Genomic DNA, 18,324 nt, shown 5'->3' with positions numbered 1-18,324 from the left:
TTCAACTCCTCTGAGATGGAGGCCAAATTTAATACATCCGAATGCCTAATATATTTTCACTGCAGTTTTCAAAAAAAAATAAATAGATTTAATATAATTTAAATTGATCCTTTTCGGAGTTCCAGCGGCACTTCCAGAAACCTGTTGAAACGCATTATGTCCCCAACCCTGTAAGACAGCACCCTCCTCCCTAACCAGAAACTTGAAACTTTCTTTCTACTCAGTTCCTCCTTTTCCTTTGCTATTATCTTTTTAATTAATCTTTTTAATATTTCAGTTATAGTTGACATTAAATACTAATTTATATTAGTTCCAGATGTACCTATTTTGCTATAACAGGTTCCTCTCTTGCAGCCAGCCTGCAGAGGAACTCCTTTGAACCCCACAGTGAGACATCCCTTGCCCCTACAGAGACCGTCCAGGCCCTGACGGCGTTGATTGGCAGTCCGCGCTCGGAGCGCCCCCCAACCGCGTAGCCGGCCCTCGCGAGGCCCCGCCCCCGCCCCGCCCCATAGGCCGCCCGGGTTTGTTTTGGCGTCAGGCGCGCTCGGTGATGACGCTACGACGCTAACGCCTGAGGATGGCGGCGGCGGCGGCGGCCGTGGCCGCGGCCCCGAGAGGGTTAGCACAGCCGCCAAGACACCGAAGAGCCCGCCGCCCCCGCGAGGTGAGGCGGCCCGGCCCAGGGCTACGGCCCAACGGGCGGGAGGGGCTGACGAGCTGCGGCCACGGCCGCCTCCAGGCGCACCGGGCCTGTCTCTGCCCAGACTGGAGCCCTCGGCCCGGCCCGTGCCAGGTGTGCCGGGGCCTACGGGGCTGGGGAGCAGGCCAGGCGACGGCTGCTCGGGGTCCCCGGAGTCGGAGATTAGAGTGGCCTTGAAATATGCTATTGCGCTGGGTAGCCTTTCTCTGGGGCCTCGTGGGCCTGGTGGACGTGGTCAGTGGCCCAGCCGGCGTCGGTCACGGTGAACTAGTAACCCGGTTGTCCTTACTCCCTTCTCGTGTCCAGCATCTGCTCCACACCCTTTCTTTGCGACTGAACGCCAGGGGCTGGCGGGCAGCTGGTCGCTTCCTTTTTTCACTTTGGGAAAAAAGCAGGCCTGAGTCCAGCCAGGTCGCCTGCCCCATAAGCCAGCCAGCCAGCCGTACCTTCCCCCAAACTCCATGCTCACTCCCACTAAATGAAGCCGCTGAAGTGATTACTTCTCACCTGAGTAAGCCCTTTACTGCCGAAATCTGGCTCCTTGATGCCTACAGGAAGGCATTCAGGGCTCTTCATAATCTGAGAGGCTTAACTCTGAAGTCAACACCTGTGCATTTCTGCCTTCTGTTGACTAGTACATACGTTGTTGTTGGGGCGTGAATGCCTTCTGTTAGCTCTGTGGTTTAACACCCTTGTGCTTTAGAGACCCGATTTACTCTTTTGTAATACTCTAACCTTTTTTCCCACCCGTATGGAAAATTTACATCGGTCCTTTAAAATTCACCTTCGATTTCATTTCCTTGGAAAACCCTCCCTTCACAAGTAACCATTGACTCCTCCGTACTTTTTATTTTTTATTTTTTTATTTTATTGATTTTTTACAGAGAGGAAGAGAGAGGAATAGAGAGTTAGAAACATCGATAAGAGAGAATCATCAATCAACTGCCTCCTGCACACCCCCCACCGGGGATGTGCCCACAACCAAGGTACATTGCCCTTGACTGGAATCGAACCTGGGACCCTTCAGTCTGCAGGGCGACGCTCTATCCACTGAACCAAACCGGTTTTGGCGACTCCTCCGTACTTTTATTCATTGGACTGCTGTTGACTAGATCATGTTGTGTCACGTGATAGTGAGTTTGAGGATTGTGTATCTGTACCTGAGTATCTGGCTCTGCCTGACATAACAGTAGAAACTAAATCCACTGGGATAGATTGTTGGTTTAAGAATGGATACTGATTCAGCTGTACCATTGAGCACCTATCAGGGCCCAGCATCTGAGATGAACACAGCTCACCAGTGTTTCGTGTTTGCACATGCATGCATACATGCATGCATATGTGTATGGTATGTGGTGCAGCCTTCTCAACTTTGATAGTCTAAAGTAGTTTTTCAGAATACAAATTCAGAGTGTCACTCTCTGAGACTGATTCAGAAGATCTGGTATCTGGATATATAGTATTTTGAAAAAATATCCCAGGTGGCTTTACCCGTGCTTCCTGGTTGGAGACCTTTGTCGTTGTCTCCAGACTAGCTGTGCCTTGTGGCCTCCCGTTGCAGTCTCATTGTCTTGCCCATGCCTTGGGGAAGCAGTATGATTTCATGATTAGACATAAGAGCTTTGGAATCAGAAAGACTGAGAGTCAGTTCTTGGCTTTTATGAAATCTTGAGACTCGCTGCGTCCTAGTTTGCTCATTCCAAGATAGGAATGATCATCACTACTTTATGTAGTTGCAGAGAGGAGTGAGAGTGCATGTGAGGTGCTTCTCACAGTAGGAACTCAGCAAATGGAAGCCACTGTATTCACTAATGACTGTTCTTCCCGGAATATGTCCCTTGTTAACTAAGATCTCCTCTTAGTAAGCCTGTTTGCTCTTCAGACTGATCCTCCTGTAGGAAGCTGCCTGTGTTGTGTGACATCCTCAGCTCTGGTCATTGGGGAAAACTCTGACAAAACTGCTGCTACTCAGGGCAGTTGTGTTGGCTCTTCCCCCAGGAGAGATTAGGAGTGCTGACTCACTAGAGGGAGGGTTTGCTAAATAAGCACATTGTCCGGATCTAATTGCAGTTCTTGCACTTGTTAAGTTGTATTAATGGGCTAGAGAACGGGCAGCTTTCAGGAAATCTATTTGCTTCTGACACTGAACTAGAGTTGCCCCTCACCTGGAATGGAATACCCCTGCAGATCTTAGTCTATGTTAGGGGTGTCGAACTCAATCAGAGAAGGGGCCAAAATCTAAAATCCAGCCTAAATCGCGGGCCGAATGGTTTACTGAACAGTCATAAACTGTCATTGTGATGGAAACGCAGCGGAGTGCAGTGATGACAGCACGGTGCGGGCCACATTGCAAGGCCTGGCGGGACGGATTTGGCCCGCGGGCCTTGTGTTTGACACATGTGGTGTGGAATCTGAACTAGATACTGGGGTTCTTTGTCAGTCACATACATCGATGAGACTTTCGTTTGGCTTCCTATTTTACTTTATAAATCTGAACATGTTATGTGGGCACCTTCAATCCTCTTCAGAACTACCCGACTTTATGATGTAAACGGGCAATAGATGTTCCAAAAACATTGACTCTTCATTTTGGAGATAGCTGGGAACATCTGTCTCTGTTGAACCCAGGGTACACAGAGAAAAATTTGAGAAATACAGCCATGGAAGAAGGGAAGCAGTTCTGTTTTTTGAGAGCTGGAGAGAGACTTAGTTATTTGAACTTCTTTTCCTTCCAAGAATCATACTCAGTGAGTATTAAGCTGATTTGTGTTGGCTAGGTCATCACTGAGCTAATTCTTGGTATAGCCCTCTGTTGCCATGGTGTCTAACGTGATGCTAAAGTAGAAAAATGTGGTGTTTTCATTTGCTGGGAGGAAATGATCTCAGAGGGATCCCTTCCAGGCTGCCAGCCTTTAAGTGGCCTCACTGGGCAATGGACTAAGGAACTTTTGGTGTGGAACCATCTAGACTGTAAGTTCCTTGAGAGCACAAACTATGGCTCCCTTCTTTTTGATGTAATTAAATTAATTAGTTTATTTTTAAATTAATTTCAAAGAGAGGAAGGGACTGGGAGAAAGAGATAGAAACATCAACGATGAGAGAGAATCATTGATCGGCTGCCTCTTAGGGATCTAGCCCACAACCCAGGCATGTGCTCTGCTTTGAACTGTGGCCTCCTGGTTCATAGGTCAACACTCAACCACTGAACCACACAGGCGGGGCTGTGTCTTTAGACACAAACACTAATAATTTGGTGTATGTTTCCTCAGCTTTTTAAACTTATGCATTTATTAGTCTATACATTTCTACATATATATATATTTTTTTATTTTTATTTTTTTTAATAACTTTAATAAAATGTAATATGTGGTGCCTGGCCTGCAGTAAATGTCACATGGATGTTCCTCATGCACTGCACACATCAAAAACTGAACTCTTCTCACTGCTTACTAAACCTGTCCCTCTTACTGCACTCCTGACTCTTTTGCTCAGGAGCCTTGAATAAGAGACTGCAATACTGCCCTCACTCCACCCTTTCACCCCTTATGTCCAGCCTCCAGTCCCTATCACTTCTGCTGACAACTTTCCATTCACCCCACTGTCTGGGCCACTGTTCCCTCTCTGGTCCTTTTAGTATTTCTGCACTTCACCTTGTCCGGGGTCCCACCAGCCATAGGGTACTAAGAGATCAGAACATCTCTGTCTGGGAAACAAATGAGGAGGGCTCCCGATCCTCTCATCCCAAGGAAGCAGAGCACGTCCTCCACAGCCTGAGTCACATCTAGATGAAGCTGCTAGTGTTCTTTCTGAGCTCAAGGCTCCCTTTGCCTCTTGAATGATGCCCTGTTTGGTGGCTACCTGATGGCAGTGTGCTAAGGCTTGTTGTCTCGAGTTCACTGGGATAGATTTCAGCCAGCTTTAGAACTTAATGTGGCATTTTAGCCATCAATGTGGTGACTGGGGAAGTGAGTGACCCCGAAACACTGTCAGGACGAAGATGGTGCATCAGCAGAGTACTGGGAGCTGTCCAGGAAAGAGTGAGGTTAGTAGGTCAGAGACCCAGGGCAGTGGGTGGTGCTTGCAGGGGGATCATGCCTGCAGGAGGCATAGAGGGCCCGGAAAGATATACATGAAGGAGGCCTTGGAAAAGCAGCTTTCTGAGCCCTGGTAGGTCATAGTGTTGGAGAGTAGGCCTCTAACATTCTACACCCCCATTTCAGGAAAGATAAGTCAGAATAATAAGAGGAATGATTAAGAAAACAAGACTGCTTGTCTTTCCCTCACTCCTCCCCTCCCCATCTTTCTAGGCATGTTACCATTAGTTGCCTCACTCCCAAGTCCCAAAGGCCCTTCCTTTACCTCCATAACGTATTTCCTAAGCCCATTTCTTCTTAGAATTAACTTTTTCTACCTCTGTGAATAAATATTATGAATAAGTGTGTGTGTGTATACATATATACACATGTATACATATACATACATATATACATATACACATACATATACATACATATACATATACATATACATATATATAGAACTTAAACTAGGATAAGGAACTCAGGCAGAGGAAGGAGGAAGGTGGGGGCAGTAACAATAGCCTGTGCATGTTCCTGCCCTCTCTCAGGTTTGAAGAGCACTGTGAGAATCAGATCCAGGAGATGTAAATCAAGATCATGATGCTCCGATCTAGTATTTCATCAAGACCCTCCATTGAGCCTGGGCTTTGAGCACTTAGGTACCAAAGCCATCCTCCTTTCCAGGAAACCGTATTAGAGCCAGGTCTTCAGGCTAGAGTTATCGAGGGACAGGAGTAGGCAGGAGGTGGATGGCTGGTAGACCTTCAGAGATGCCCCCAGCGATACTGAGTTGTCCTCTCTTCTGTCTGCATAGGTGTAGACGGGGCACTGCCTGCAGAGCAGGTCCTGCCAGCCTCGCTGGAGAGGATGCCCCCGTGTCCGTGATGGGCTGTGGGACAAGCAAGGTCCTTCCTGAGCCGCCCAAGGATGTCCAGCTGGATCTGGTCAAGAAGGTGGAGCCCTTCAGTGGCACTAAGAGCGATGCATATAAGCACTTCATCACAGAGGTGGACAGTGTTGGCCCTCTCAAAGCTGGAATCCCAGTAGCCAGTCAGTGTGCCAACCCCTGCCCGGGTGCCCCCACGACCGGCTACACAGAGCCTCCTTCAGAACCACCACGCAAGGCCAGGGTGGCTAAGTACAGGGCCAAGTTCGACCCACGTGTGACGGCCAAGTATGACATCAAAGCCCTGATTGGCCGAGGCAGCTTCAGCCGAGTGGTACGCGTGGAACACCGAGCAACCCGGCAGCCATATGCCATCAAGATGATTGAGACCAAATACCGGGAGGGGCGGGAGGTGTGTGAGTCGGAGCTGCGTGTGCTGCGCCGGGTGCGCCATGCCAACATCATCCAGCTGGTGGAGGTGTTTGAGACGCAGGAGCGTGTGTACATGGTGATGGAGCTGGCTACTGGTGGAGAGCTCTTTGACCGCATCATTGCCAAGGGTTCTTTCACCGAGCGTGACGCCACACGGGTGCTGCAAATGGTGCTGGACGGCGTCCGGTATCTGCACGCACTGGGCATCACGCACCGGGACCTCAAGCCTGAGAATCTGCTCTACTACCACCCGGGCACTGACTCCAAGATCATCATCACTGACTTTGGCCTGGCCAGTGCTCGCAAGAAAGGTGACGACTGCCTGATGAAGACTACCTGTGGCACGCCCGAGTACATTGCCCCCGAGGTCCTGGTTCGAAAGCCCTACACCAACTCCGTGGACATGTGGGCCCTGGGTGTCATTGCCTACATCCTGCTCAGTGGCACCATGCCCTTTGAAGATGATAACCGCACCCGGCTGTACCGGCAGATTCTCAGGGGCAAGTACAGTTACTCGGGGGAGGTGAGTCTGCCCTGTCCTTCCGATGTTGGGAGGCCCATGGGTGTGGGAGGGGTTCTGCCCTTCAGCTTTCCATCAGAAGAATGTGCTCTGATGGGAAAATGATGAAATAAGACTAGTAGGGTGTGTGAATTTGGTTTCCCCCCAAAATGAACCCAGAGGCAAGGACTTGGGAGCAGTTCATTTAATTGGGATGTGATTCCAGTAAGCATAAGTGAAGGGTGGGGAAAAGAGGCAGAAAGGGAAAGAGCCGATAAAGAGTACATTAAAGGAGAGGACTGCCTCTGTGGTCCACTGGAGCTCAGTCCCACTGGGGACTGTCAATAATCATGTGGGATGTGTCTCAATTGTACCCTTGAGGGGCAGGGAAGTGAGTGGTTTTTAATTCATTGACCCTGAATGAGTCAATAATATCTTTGGGGGTTTTAAATCCCCAGCACTTCTGGGCTGTCCTGAATGCCAGCTCGTGTCAGAGAAAGTCCTCAGGCAAAGAAGCAGAGAGCTGCAGGTACTGGCAGTGGGAAGCTGTTAGCACACACAGGAGCACCACAGCTATAGGTGAGCTTAGGTGGGCTGATAGGACATGGGGCAGGGCCTCCACAGTATCTGCTCCATAGGGGCTGGTGCAAGCTAGAGTGACCAGGCCCTTTCTAAAGGAGCAGCTGCTTCTCATCTCTGCCCAGCTTTGCCCCACAAAGGAGCAGCAGCTTCTCATCTCTGCCCATGCACCAAGCAGTGAGCACCCTATACTTCCAGATATTTCAACTTTTGAAAGAAAAATCAGAAAAATCTGATCTTAATTTTGGAATCTAATTCATATATTTAAGTCGTATCTTGTGTGTCAGCAAATGGTAATCTGCTGGCCAGATTCAAACAGCTGGCCATCAGTTTGTGTCTTTGGCTCCACTATAACTGAAAGAAATCCGTTGGGTTTCAGCCCTGCTTAGAACCGCAGGAAGGTGCAGAAGTAAGGGCCGGTCCATTCTTAGGCAGGACATTGACTGGTAGGAAATGAGGCTGACCTCAGGAAGCAGGGCTGCAGGCATATGGTGTGCTCAGGGAGGGTGTGAAGAAAAGATTGTTTTATGACTTTACGTAGGAGGTAGGATGAGCTTTGTAGGGCTCATCCCCAGGTGCCTCTTACGGAGCGTTCCCCCCAGTGTGTCTCTCAGGCCTGGGCTTGCTGAGGAGCTGTCCGTGTCTCTTGAATAATGTCATTGAGGGGAGGGAGCTCTGGGACTGGATTCCTTCTGCAGCTCAGCTTTCCTCTCAGAGGTTTCAGACTGGGCCTTCTCTGGCCCAGCCAATTGACTCAGAGCAGCGTTACCTGCAGGAGTCACCTAAGAGCCTCATGCCACTTTGCCTTCAGCACTTGAGGCCCTGTGCTCCATCATCCTCCCTGACAGCTTCCAGACATGCTCATGTGGTCAGTCAAGGACTTCCATTCTGTGTGGATGGGGGCTGGCATTCTCTGGTGGATTCAGGTCATGTGTGGGTGGTGTGAGGAAGGGAGTGCTGGCCACAAGCAAAGAAGGAATTGGAACATTCTCCAGATCGCCCCTAAAGTTTCTCATGTTTTCTTCTTTGCTCCCAGTGGCATTCAACAAAACAAGTATTAACTGGCTGGGATGCCCACACTGCAATATAGTGGTCACAGAGGACACTGTCCTGCTCACTCTCTGGGCTGGGTCTCATCGTGGATCGGAAAACCCAGGATCCACCTCACAGAGGCAGTGCGGTGCCTAGGCCCTGCGAGCTTGCTGTGCTCTGTGAGTTCTAGCCCCTGGAGCTCTGTGGGTGTCAGGCTCCTAAGGGTCCAGCTGGCAGAGGGAGTAGCAAGTTTAGCTATGGAGGGAGGGGAGTTCCCCAGAGATGCTGACAAAGGAAAGACTAGAAAAGTCTGTAGGTTTCCCGAAGAGTTCCTGGTTTTGGCAATTGTTGATGAGGCAGTTTATTTAATTGGAGCTTACAGAGTCTTGCTAACAAGCTATTGATTATCTGAGGGTGGAGAATGACAAATGAATGCGGTACGGAATGGACTCAGGCTTCCTGCTCCTACTATTATATAGCCATTAGACTGGCTGAGATTCTATTTCCTGCTCTGCTGGAGTAATAGGGGTCCAGTAACAGAGAAGTGCACCAAGTTGGTCCACTTCAGCACCCTATCCCTAACAGTCCTGATAGTCTAGGTCCTCAGCCCCAACCCTGGCTTCATGTCTTATCCCATTTCCTTATACACCACAGACCCAAGACGTTTGCTCAACTCCCAAACTCCCACACTCAGCTTTTGCTCAGGCTTTTCTCTCTGCTCCAATGTCAGCCTTAGAAGAGGTCCGATTCAAACATTACCTCCTTCCCAAGTAATGCTGACCACTGCCATTGTGTAGTGCCTGCTGAGTACCTGGCACCGGACTGAGGGTTCTCCATCCACCATCTCTAATCTCTACAACAGTCAGTTTGATCATCCCCATTTTACAGATGAGGAAATTGAGGCTAGTGAGGTTAAGTAACTTGTCCACGTTCTCACAATTAGAGAGTGTCAGGCCTGGGGTTTCAATCTAGTCCATCTTGGTTTCAGAGGTCGGCTTTCACATCCCTGCAGACTTCTGTCCCTGACACATGCCTCTGCATGTTACTAGAGTCTGATTCTGCACTTTCTCAGGCTGAGAGTTGTCTATGGACATCTCTCTCTTCCTTGGCTTATGAGGCCCTTGAAGACAGTGTGTGTATCAGTACATATGCTCTCAGTACTTTCTCCTGACATCTCCTGAGGGAAGTACCAGTGATTGTTGGTGATGACCTCCGAAGGAACCCAAAAGTTACTGGCAAACCTGGCTGCCTGTGGTGGCTAGGAGTGCTCTCTTCTGGAGGCTGGATTCCAGGAAGAAGTGGGGAGCCTGCTGGTGATGTGCTTAGAGGGTTGCTGGCCAGACCTATTCGAAGTAAACAGAGGAATCTTGGGAGAGGAGTGAGTACTGGGAAGGAGAAGGCTGTGACAGATTATTTTGAGAAAGGAGATTTGAATAGTTACCTTGTGACTGGAGGTGCTAGTGTGGAGAGGGCCAAGCTAACGTCACAGTGGAAGTGATGGGGAGATGCACTAACCAGATATGAGGAAGGCCTGTGTGACTGTGTGATCAGTCTGAAGACACAAGGAGCCACCTTGAGAGTACAAGCTTCCTGTCACGGAAGGCCCCAGGAGGACTAGAGCAGCTGTTTTTAAAGGAGTGACACGGAAAGTGAGTCATCTGTACACCCATGCTAGAATACTCTTACCATTCTGCTCGTATATTCTGTGATTCACTTGACATGAAATGTGACGCCACTGGCCTAATGTCATTGCTTTTGTCAAGAGTTCTATTCCTAGAGCAAGGACAGCTAAAGAGGCTCTTGGAGGATTGATGGCAGATGCCATTAGCAGCTTTGTTGCCTCCCAGTGTTTAGCAACCTTTAGTTGTCACCCTCTTCTGAGCAATCTCTGAGCTGTTGGCGAGCTGAGGTCACTACACCAGGAACAGATGGGATTGGGTAAAGGTTTTCACAGAGCCTCTTCAGGAGAGTGAGTGCTGCTGGGCAGAGGACAGAATCCTAGTGGGAGAGGAAGCCCACCTGCAGGACCGATCTGCCACTACTGAGGGGATAAGTGTTGGTGGGAGGTGGCTTCTTATGGGCGGGTTTCTGGGCTGACCATCTACTTGGGGTCCAAAGGCAGTTAGTTGAGCCATCTTGTAATTCTGACAGCTCTTGAGGGCAGGAGGCAGGCTCTGAGTAGAGAGGGGCAGCAACCCCCTCAGGTGTCATCTCTGGGCCACCACTTGGCTTCCTGGAGCCCTGTCTTCTAGGCATCCCTCTGCTGCTGCTGCCCTGCTTGCACACTCCCCAGAGAGCAGTACACCTCTATTGTGGCAGAAATAGGTGCCCATCTCTCCATACTGCTGCATTCAGCTGTATCTACTAAAACACCTTGCTGTGACCATCTGTAGCATCTCATTAACCCTGGGTCAAATCTGCTTTTCATCACTGCTGTTTCCCACCTCCAGCTCCCACCGAGGCCTCTTCAACAAAAGGGATGTATCGTGGGTTGTGTTAGGAGTGGATATTAATGTACTATCTGCCCCCTCCCTCTCTTGCTCTTATTGTCTGTCTCCACCTGGATAGCTCTCTGCCCTCTCAAAGGCCCTCTCACTTGTAGGCCTTCACGTTCCTTTGGGAACTACAGGGTCTGTTTTCTCTCCCACATTCTGACCTCCTTAAATCTGTCGATGGCCTCCCCTCCTGCCCACATTGAGATGGAAGCACTGGTCCAACCTCTACCCCCAGTGGCTTTCCAGGCTCTCTGTCCTCAGTTCTCCCATCACACAAGGTCACTCTTCTCGTGCATGCCTGCCTGGCCTTGGTTTGTCTATCTCCTGATGCGGGTTTGGTGTCTGGATTTGATCCCTACTCCAGAGTGGTTTGGACAGAAAGCTGGCACTTTTATCTCTTCACTCATCTTGCTCCCCCCTGTTGACCAAGTGCCTGCCCTGAGCTGAGTCCAATGTACCAGGGGCCCAGACCTCTGGGGGCAGAGGCCACAGTGTGTGCTTTGCTAATAACCATCAGGCTTCCAAACTCTCAGAAATTAGAATTCTAATTAAATTAGAATTAGAAGTTAAAAAAAAGAAAAGCCCCTTTGGGCCTTGGAAACCTCAGCAGAACCCATGGTGGAGACAGAAAAAACCAGCAGGCTCTGAAATCTAGAACCTTCCAGGGCTACTTCAGGTCATGGTTAAAAGCAGACATTCTTGGTTGTTGGCACAGGTTGCCAATATCCCCCTGATTCCACATCAAGTCCAGAGCATCTTTCCTTCACTTTGTGGACTCTAGGACGAGACAAGTGGAGGTACATATTTCATTTTGTTATTCCTCTCAAGATTCAGAATACAGCTTTACTAACCTTGAAGTTTTCATGCCTTTTCTCATTTTATTTTTATCTTCATTCTCTGCCTCTTTTCTTCAAATTTATTTTTATTTCAGAGAGGAAAGAAGAGGGAGAGAGAGAGAGAGAGATAGAAACATCAGTGAAGAGAGAGAATCATTGATTGGCTGCCTCCTGCACAACTCCTACTGGGGATTGAGCCAGCATCCTGGGCATGTACCCCTCACTGGAATCGAACCTAGGACGTTTCAGTCCAGAGGCCGACGCTCTATTCACTGAGCCAAAACCGGCTAGAGCCTCTGCCTCTTTTTATTATTATTATTTTTAAAATATATTTTATTGATTTTTTACAGAGAGGAAGGGAGAGAGAGAGCTAGAAACGCCGATGAGAGAGAAACATCGACCAGCTGCCTCTTGCACACCCCCTACCGGAGATGTGCCCGCAACCAAGGTACATGCCCTTGACCGGAATCGAACCCGGGACCTTTCAGTCCGCAGTCCGATGCTCTACCACTGAGCCAAACTGGCGTCGGCGCCTCTGCCTCTTTTTAAAACTGTTATTGCCCGGACAGTGTGGCTTGATCCACAAATCAGGAGGTGGCAGCTCAACTCTTAGGACACATGCCCAGGTTTCGAACTCGATCCCCAGTAGGAAGCGTGCAGGAGGCAGCCATTGTTTCTTTCTCATTGTTTCTATCTCTTTATCCCTCTCCTTCCCCTCCCCTCTCTAAAAATCAATGAGAACATTAAAAATAACCCAACTCTAGTATCTTCCTTCTTTTTCTCCCCTCAGGCTCTCCTCCCCAATGTCCTTCTCTTTTCTGCTGCTCTGCCCCCACCCACCCCCTGCTGGGTCCCAGGGGTACGGAACCCAGGCACCACAATGGTGAGTGTCTTGACCAGAGGAGGGGATGCTGGTTCCACTGCCACGGAGTGCCGAATTCTGCTGCAGCTTTCCAAACACTTCCTCATGGGCCACATCAGTGTGTGCTGTTCCTGTCATACTAATAGTTCTGTTCTCTTGAGTAAACCTGAAGCTCCATTTCCAGAATTTCCTCTGTGCCCTTTTCTCCGCTCTCATTTAGGCCCACGTAAGTACAGGAAGGAAGCCTTTGAGAGTGGGAATGCTCAGTCTGAAAATACATTTTGAGACAAAGTGAGGGAAGAACTGAGTCATGGGAGCAAAGCCCAGTCTTCTTTCTTCCCTTCCTTCCCCTAGCAGCTCTTTGGTGGGGCTGCCTTCTCTGCCAGGCAACTTCCCCCAGAGTCATCATAGGCTGGAAAAGAACCCATACAGGTCAAGAGGTCAATTCGAATAACAAAAATCAGAGCACAGATAAACGACATAGAGACCAAAGAAACAATACATAAGATCAACAAAACCAAGAGCTGGTTCTTTGGAAGGATAAACAAGATAGATGGACCTATAGCCAGACTAACAAAGAGAGAGGACCCAAATAAACAAAATCAGAAATGAAAGAGGTGAAATAACAACAGACCCCACCGAAATACAACGGATTGTTACAAAATACTATGAACAACTCTACTCCAACAAACTGAACAACCTGGAGGACAACTCAAAGAGTTAGAAAAAGAGCAACAAGAAAAGCCCAGTGTAAGTAGAAGGAAGGAAATAACAAGAGGTCAATTCGGCTTAAATGTTAGATGCCATGCTGCTTTTCCTCACACACAACCAAGGGAGGGGGAAAATGGAGAGCTATCTTCTTAAAATTCAGAACTTTAGAAACTGGAAGAGACTTAGAATTCATTGCATTTAGCTCCTTCACATTAAAAGTGAGGAGGCTGTGATTCCTCTAAGGTCACATATCGAGGGTAGAACTAGAACACGGTTGCTGAGCTTGCAGCCGAACACTTTAATCTGTCACCCAGAAGCTATTTGGAGAAGACCCCAGATCTTCCTCACACCTCGCTTGAGAATGGTCAGACCTGCCTGCCAGAGGAGTTTAGGGGAAGCCCTGTGAGCTGGGTTTGCTGCTGGGAAGAAGCAGCAAGCTTCCTCCTCTCTCTATAGCCAAGGCCATCCTTTGTTTCCTTAGCCCTTGAACTCCAGGTGAGACTGCTGAATGCCTTGGGTAATGTTCTTGCCAGGTCCTTGTGACATTAAAGGTGGAGCAAGTAAAGGGGCTGGGGAGTTGAGCTGGAGTGGAAACCCCGTTGTGATTTGGTGCCTCCCTCTGAAGGGAGAGTTGGGCTCCATCAGGAGCAGGGGGTTGCGGAGGCTAAAGTTGATAAGGAAGTGCCCATGGGAGAGGTCCCTCCTTTGGCCCCTGTTAACTTCTCTGCTGTGACAGTATCAGTAGTAGCTTCCCTGACTGCAAGAGAACAAGGACTCTGGAGGCTACGGACGAGGGAGAAGGGCAGCCAACTTGATGGCCAAAGCCAGGGTGGAGGCGAGCCCATTCCCTACGCACACAGCTCAGGAGAGACCTGTGGAAAGGAGGGTGTAGGCTGTCATCTGGGTATTATAGCTGTCCTCGATCCCATAGCGGAGGGAGGCCTGAGTGTCTGGAGACTAGGCAGACTGACATTTTAACATTTTCTTCCCTGCCCCATTCCCATATCAGCCCAGAAATGGGTGGAAGCCTCTGGGAGACCGACCAGGTCATACCTGGGGCCTCTCCCTTTGTCAGCCACCCGAGGCCCATCTGTGTCCCTGATCTGGGCCCAGGTATACTGAGGTGAGAGTTCTATTCATTACCCAGAGCTAACAGAGCTGTAGAAACCCAAGGGCATAACTGTTTAATCATTTTTATTTTTCTTTATTATTATTATTTTTAATATATTTTATTGATTTTTTACAGAGAGGAAGGGAGAGAGATAGAGAGCTAGAAATGTTGATGAGAGAGAAATATCGACCAGCTGCCTCCTGCACCCTCCCCCCCACCCCCACCGGGGATGTGCCCACAACCAACGTACATGCCCTTGACCGGAATCGAACCTGGGACCTTTCAGTCCGCAGACTGACACTCTACCACTGAGCCAAACCGGTTTCAGCCATTTTTATTTTTCTTATGCTCATAATACAACCCAGCTAGTCAGTCATGGGCTGACAGGCATACTCATGTGTTTCCAGAGGCTCAGACGTGTTGAGGAAGGAGGTGGGTTGGTCTGTAGGTGTTGAACGCTTTCTTAGGAGGTGCTGAATTGGACTTAGGGCCAGAAGCATGGCCATGGCGTGTGGAAAGCTTTGGTTTTTGTTTCTGAGACCTGTTGGAGACTTCAGCAGGGCTCCTGGCGATCCTGTTCTAGAATTTAACCTGAGCCCTACCCGTCATCAGTGTGCTGAGTGAAGACCACCTTCCTGTGTTCCATTTGCCTGACTTCCCACTGCTAGCTCCTCTGTGTGTGAGCGTTAGGCCTGGGTGCCTTTGGCACAGCCTGGTTTTCAGGTCAGCACCGCTTGAATCATATTGGCTCGGGGTACCCACATGGCCCAGCTGCTCACAGCACCTCAAAAGTGGGGAGAGCTGAGGCCTGCCCGAGTGGGCTGGGGTGGCCCTCAAACAAATGAGTCCATTAGCATTCTGCACACAGCCTTATGTACACAAGTAATTGGAGAGGCGAGTGTTTGGGGGAGTAGGAGGGGCAAATCAATCTGACTCACTTTGGCACTAAGCAGGGGTCGATTCCTAGTGTGTGCCTGTGCTACTCTGGAGATAGAGATGCTTAAGCCCACAGGGCAGGTCTGGTGAGAGGCCTATCTCAGACTGCATTAGAGCTGCAGGGGGCCTTGGTTTGATTGAGTGTAGATGTAAAGTGGAAATATCTCCAATCCATCCATGTTCAAGTTCTTGACTTGTGAGTCCAGCTTTGCAACTATTTCTTCTTTTATCAGTTGCCCCTCTTCTGTCTTGACTTGTGAGTCCAGCTTTGCAACCATTTCTTCTTTTATCAGTTGCCCCTCTTCTGTCTTGGCTGGACCAAGGGGCAAGGGGCAGAATTCATGTGTTAGCCCATTTGGCTAGCTCATGCATCCAGCTGTTTCTTGGATTATCCAACCAACAGGCCAAGCTGAGCTACATTGTGTTCCCCAGTGATTACGCCTTCCTTTGGAGACCATAAAAGATGGTAGTGCAGCACTGGTATTCCCATGACCCAACCTGTTCAGCTCTGGATTTGCTGTGTCCATCGGCCGCCCTATTGGGTGACAGGGGCTGTAGTGAGTGCCTGTGGTTCGGATTAGCTGGCTCCTCACATTGGCTCCTTGTGTTTAGGTGGCAGCAACAAGCCATGGGGCTTTCTTGAAGTCTGAGCCAAAAGCTACTGTGGCAACAACTGCACAGTCCAGTCAGCCTGCATGTTGGCCTCAGTATTGGAGGCCTGCAGGGAAATGTGGGCCAGGCTTCCTGTGTGGGAAGGCCATTGCTCCCTGACTCCATGTTCTACATGGGAGGAACCAGGCAGTGAGGGGAGAGTGCATACACAGGACAGGTCTGAATGCTGTGGAGGTGGCATTGTTGGGATGGGGAAGGCAGTGCTCTCTAATGCTTGTCTTTGGCCTCCAGCCCTGGCCCAGTGTATCCAACCTGGCCAAAGACTTCATTGACCGCCTGCTGACCGTGGACCCTGGCGCCCGTATGACTGCACTGCAGGCCCTGAGGCACCCGTGGGTGGTGAGCATGGCAGCCTCTTCGTCCATGAAGAATCTGCACCGCTCCATCTCCCAGAACCTCCTCAAACGCGCCTCTTCACGCTGCCAGAGCACCAAATCTGCCCAGTCTACACGTTCTAGCCGCTCTACACGCTCCAACAAGTCACGCCGTGTGCGAGAGCGGGAGTTGCGGGAGCTCAACCTGCGCTACCAGCAGCAGTACAATGGCTGAGCTGCCTGCCAGTGGTAGAGACATGGCATGGGTCCAGCCTGTCACACACTGCTGTGCCATCGGGGCCCAGTGCCCTCTCTGGAGTTAGGCCTGTATGGCCAGTGGTAGGTGAATGGCCCCAGCCCCTTCTCTGTGCCTTCAGCAGTCCCCATCATCACCTGGGCCTAGTGTGACAGAATGGAGCTGGGAGCCCCCTGAACTTGGAGCCTGGCCTGGCACTGATGTTCCTTTTGGTGGGTAATTGCTATGGTACAAGTTGGGGAAAGGGTAGGACTTGGCCTTCAGTCTTCTTCCTCCTTTGGCTCTTCCTCAGACCAAAAGGGCAGGCAGTGCCAGGTAGACGGTGTCGTTGGGACAGTTATTTCTGGGCCTCAGTTATTTCCTCTACCATACCTTCCTGCCCGGCCCCCCACATTCCATGGCATTCTGATCTTCATGATTATACCCCAGGGAGAGGTCCAGGTAGGCACAAAGCCTGTGCCTTGGCTGGACACTCAGCCTCTGGCTAAGTCTAAACAGCGCCCCACCTCCCAGCCAAGGTCTGTCTGCCTTCATGGAGGCACCAAGGACCACTCCTGGCCCTATTACTTGCCAGGATCTCCGGTGGTAGGGCCATGCATGGAGCTTGGTCCTTCTGGGCTGTGTGGCCCTGTGGGTAGCAGGCTTGCTCTAGGCTCAGCCTCTGACTGCCTCCTTTGCAGAGCTTACCATTATCTCCCTCTCCCCTGGATGCCTTGTCTGTTCTCCAGGTGCCTCCTTCCCAACTGTGGGACATTAAAGGGAGCCCACTGCTGCTATCTGGGGGATGGGGGCACCTGGCCAAGGCAGAGGGCAGGGGCTTCCCAGGGAGAGTCCCATCAGGGCTCCAGTGCCACTCTGGTTCTACCCTTGGTACTTCCCATGGTCCTTTCCCTTTAGGCTCTGCTATTCCTTCCTCTGCGGCTGCATGAAGGCGCCATCTACTGTCTAGCATGAGTATAGGCAGCCTAGGAATGACCACCATGCTCACCCTTCAGCCTTGAAGAGGAAGGAGCTGTTGCTCTTTGAGGGAGGGTCTCTGGGCTGCTCTACACTCCCCCTCTGCTGAGCTTCTACGCAGCTTCCCCTGGAACTTAGCCAAACTGTGTGATCTGCCTCTGAACCCTGAGCGCCTGGGGCACTGGCCTTCTCACAGCTGGCCTTGCCCAGTGCCTCCTGTCCCCGCTTCCTTTCACAGCATTACCTTTCCAGTCTGAGCCCCACTGAATCTCAGGTTGGAGGGAGCCCCTGCAGGAGGTGAGTGGAATTAGGTGGCTGCTTTCCTAGACACCTGAGCCAGACCATTCCCGCATCAGTCATTGTACCTTCCCCCACCACAAACTGGGCTGGAACCAAGCCCTGTCCATGCACAGCTGCTTTCAGTGGGTAGGGCCCAGCTTTAGCCTTAGCTAGACTGCAGGGCCCCTGCCAACAGGGAGGGTTTGGCCCTCACTCAGTTCCTCCCAGTGGTATCCATGGGCCAGGCCCCCCTCTTTCTGCATGTGCCACCTCCAGTGGAATACCAAGCCAAAGAAATCACTCTGGGCCAAGTCGATTGTGCCTTATACACCCCCTCCTTCTGCCCCCAGTGCCCCTGGCTCAAGGCAGTGGAGCGCCCAAGCCCCATGGCCTCAGAACTCCCCTGACTTTCCCAAGTGCCTCTGGGGGCCTGATGCCCTGGGACTTATTTCCTCTTTTGCCCAGGATAAGCCTGGTCCTGAAGGTAGGACAGAAGGAGTTTGGAGACGGGCCTCTGACAGGGGCCTTCATGCCATGGACTGTGGGTGGAGAATGTGCAGTTATTTATTTTGTGTACTCAATTTGTAAATGTATCCTCTGTACTCAATAAACAGACTGCCCTTCTCAGGGAAGGCTGCCCATTCCGACAGCCCAGGCTCCTTGCTTGGACCAAGGGGTCACCCAG

General features: G+C 50.4%; 1 protein-coding gene and 1 long non-coding RNA gene across 6 annotated transcripts; both read left to right on the top strand.

Moving 5' to 3' along the window:
* The first annotated feature begins 522 nt into the window (after positions 1-522).
* Positions 523-18,288, top strand: PSKH1 (protein serine kinase H1). Of its 5 annotated transcripts, none has more exons than XM_045582765.1 (4): positions 523-667; positions 5,597-6,623; positions 12,332-12,424; positions 16,065-18,288. In XM_045582765.1, exons 2-4 carry the CDS (start codon positions 5,667-5,669, stop codon positions 16,380-16,382), a joined length of 1,368 nt encoding a protein of 455 aa, XP_045438721.1. In that variant the 5' UTR covers positions 523-667; positions 5,597-5,666; the 3' UTR covers positions 16,383-18,288. The 5 variants fall into 5 exon arrangements, with proteins under 5 accessions (XP_045438721.1, XP_045438722.1, XP_036296422.2 ...); XM_045582766.1 differs by lacking the exon at positions 523-667 and adding an exon at positions 778-796; XM_036440529.2 differs by lacking the exon at positions 523-667 and adding an exon at positions 1,285-1,302.
* LOC123652492 lies at positions 12,432-13,241 on the top strand. The gene is made up of 2 exons (XR_006741871.1): positions 12,432-12,843; positions 13,182-13,241. It is a non-coding gene; the product is annotated as an uncharacterized LOC123652492 (long non-coding RNA).
* Positions 18,289-18,324: the final 36 nt, after the last annotated feature.

Source organism: Pipistrellus kuhlii, unplaced genomic scaffold, assembly GCF_014108245.1.
Source record: "Pipistrellus kuhlii isolate mPipKuh1 unplaced genomic scaffold, mPipKuh1.p scaffold_m20_p_17, whole genome shotgun sequence".
Classification (NCBI taxonomy): domain Eukaryota; kingdom Metazoa; phylum Chordata; class Mammalia; order Chiroptera; family Vespertilionidae; genus Pipistrellus; species Pipistrellus kuhlii.
This window is presented reverse-complemented; position numbering and strand designations above follow the sequence as displayed.

Excerpts from the sequence above, each read along its gene's own strand:
- PSKH1 (XM_045582765.1), top strand. The coding sequence starts at position 5,667 with ATGGGCTGTGGGACAAGCAAGGTCCTTCCTGAGCCGCCCAAGGATGTC. Across the intron at positions 6,624-12,331 it reads AGTACAGTTACTCGGGGGAG|GCTCTCCTCCCCAATGTCCT; the intron begins GTGAGTCTGCCC and ends TTCTCCCCTCAG. Across the intron at positions 12,425-16,064 it reads GGAACCCAGGCACCACAATG|CCCTGGCCCAGTGTATCCAA; the intron begins GTGAGTGTCTTG and ends TTTGGCCTCCAG.